The following is a 2,035-nucleotide window of genomic DNA, read 5'->3' as shown; positions in this document are numbered from 1 at the left end:
CTCCGCCGGCCTACATGCTGCCGCTGCCGCGCTACGTCCTCGCCGCGCCGCCGCCGCCGCCGCCGCCGCCGCCGCCTCCCTCCTCCGCCTCCCGGGCTCCCGCCGCCGCCGCCGCCGCCGCTCAGGTCGGCGGGGGTCCGGGCGTGCCGCGCCGGGAGGGGCGTGGCTGCGTGGCCCTCCGGCCGGGCGAGACCCCGCCCCGTCACGTGGGCTCAGGTGAGCGCACCCCAGCCCCGGGTGCCCACTCGGGTCACGTGCGCAGGTGCGGCCGCTGCCCGGCGCGCCTCCCTGCCCAGCTACTCTTGTCCCCTCCCACTCGGGCCAGCGCCCAGTGCTCCCAGCAGCCTCTCAAGGGCGGGCTCTACAGCCCTGTCCTGCTCTTTATTTTGCCTGCTACCCTCTTTATAGTTTCCACCTGTTTTCTCCACCTGTCTGCCCGCTTCCTGGGGGTCTTGTCCCACTTTCCTCACTTCGTCATATAAAGACAGGTTTTGTGGCTGTGATTCAGACAAGTACACTCTAGGTCTCCAGAGTGGGGTATATTTTAAATGGACCTCTAGACGGATTTTAAAAACGCCCCTCGGACAACCTGGAGCTTTGGAGCCAAATGACTCAGCTCTAACACTAATGGCTGGCAGTGGATTCCCAGCAGGGGCTGCAAGGAGTGCCACGGTTTGCTCTTTTGTGAAACAGGGATGCGGGTATTTACCTGGAATCATGTGCGGATTAGATGATATAGCAAGAAAAGAGTAGCGCATTACCGGTGGTTAAAGGGTAGCTAACATCATGAGCCATTTTTCTGATTTGTAACACATCACTACTGTATTGCAAAAGTTATATTTTGCACTCAGAACTTTAATTATTGATTTGACCTGTCAGAAACTTGATGCCTTTGCGTTTTCCAAACGTAAAACCTAAAAGGTAGTTTTTAAAGGATTCTAGATGTGATTTGATCCTGTCCTTCAAATTATCCCCATTTTATCCTTGGTTTCAATGTCAACACTTTTGTAGGTGAAAAGGGAGATTAACTTGCTCAAAGATCAACTGAAGATAAGCAAAACCACACATACCAGCACACACCTCTAGACAAAGTTGGAAAAAAATATTAGCTAATGTCAGACATTGTCCAATTGAATCAGATATTGTCTATCAAGTTGAGGAATGGTGTTGAGCTCTATGCACTGGTCAGCAGGTTTTAGTTACTCCTCCAGTATTATTTAAATAAATGAAACTCATAGGTGTGGTGGTAGTAAAAGGACAGGGTGTGGGTGAAACCTTTTATGTACACTTCCTGTCATCTCCACCTGTTAGTCATCACTTTGAGGTATTTAATGTGTGCTGTTTGTTTAATTTTGAGGTTTTGTTTTTTAAATTAATTTGGTCAGTGAGCCCTTTTGTGTTCAGACCTTGATTGGCAGGGAATCATCTTTCTTTTTATTTTCTGCATAAGAGTGCTCAGTAAGCACTTAAAGAATGTCAAAGAGAAAACCATGTCAACAAAAATTCATTGTGGAGATGCTCAGTATATATGATGTGTCTAAAATATTCTAGTGGATGAATTTGAAATGATGTTGAAGTTTCCAGAAGTGCTAATGGCTCAGAAGAACTTCAGATGAACTAATTTTTAAAATTGTCCCCAAAGGAGAAAGTTTTCCACTGTGTTCCTTCCAGCACCCTCCTTGCTATACTATGACCATGCTACTTTGCCCTCCTGTGTCCATCATGAGCAGCAGAATGAAGATTATCATGGAGTTCTTTTTTATTGTGTCATATGTGCTTGAAAATGAACCTTCTGGAACAGGTTTCCCTCTTAAGATCACTACAAACAACTTTTTTTCTCTTGATAATACCATCTTTCTTCTAATAAAGGTCTTTGGATGAAAGGAAGAAAAGCACTCATCCTCAACCTCCTTCTATCCCTCCATCTCTCTGTCTCTTCCCCCACAATTGACTATATGCTCTTAACAATTTCAGTTTCCTGCTCTTTCTTCATTCATTTCTGTGATTTACTGACCTCTAGTGTGACTTTCTTTGT

General features: G+C 46.6%; 1 protein-coding gene across 1 annotated transcript in view; it reads right to left on the bottom strand.

Annotated features, from left to right (window-relative positions):
* Positions 1 to 758, bottom strand: part of Mal2 (mal, T cell differentiation protein 2) — a 26,769-nt gene extending 26,011 nt beyond the window's left edge. The window contains exons 1-2 of the mRNA XM_015486283.2: positions 429 to 758; positions 1 to 345 (exon numbers count right to left, since the gene is read on the bottom strand). Coding sequence (XP_015341769.1) covers positions 1 to 345; positions 429 to 758 — 675 coding nt within the window. The remainder of the gene's footprint in view (positions 346 to 428) is intronic.
* Between the last annotated feature and the right edge of the window lie 1,277 nt (positions 759 to 2,035).

The sequence above is a fragment of the Marmota marmota genome, unplaced genomic scaffold (genome assembly GCF_001458135.2).
Source record: "Marmota marmota marmota unplaced genomic scaffold, marMar, whole genome shotgun sequence".
NCBI classification, from domain to species: Eukaryota; Metazoa; Chordata; class Mammalia; order Rodentia; family Sciuridae; genus Marmota; species Marmota marmota.
This window is presented reverse-complemented; position numbering and strand designations above follow the sequence as displayed.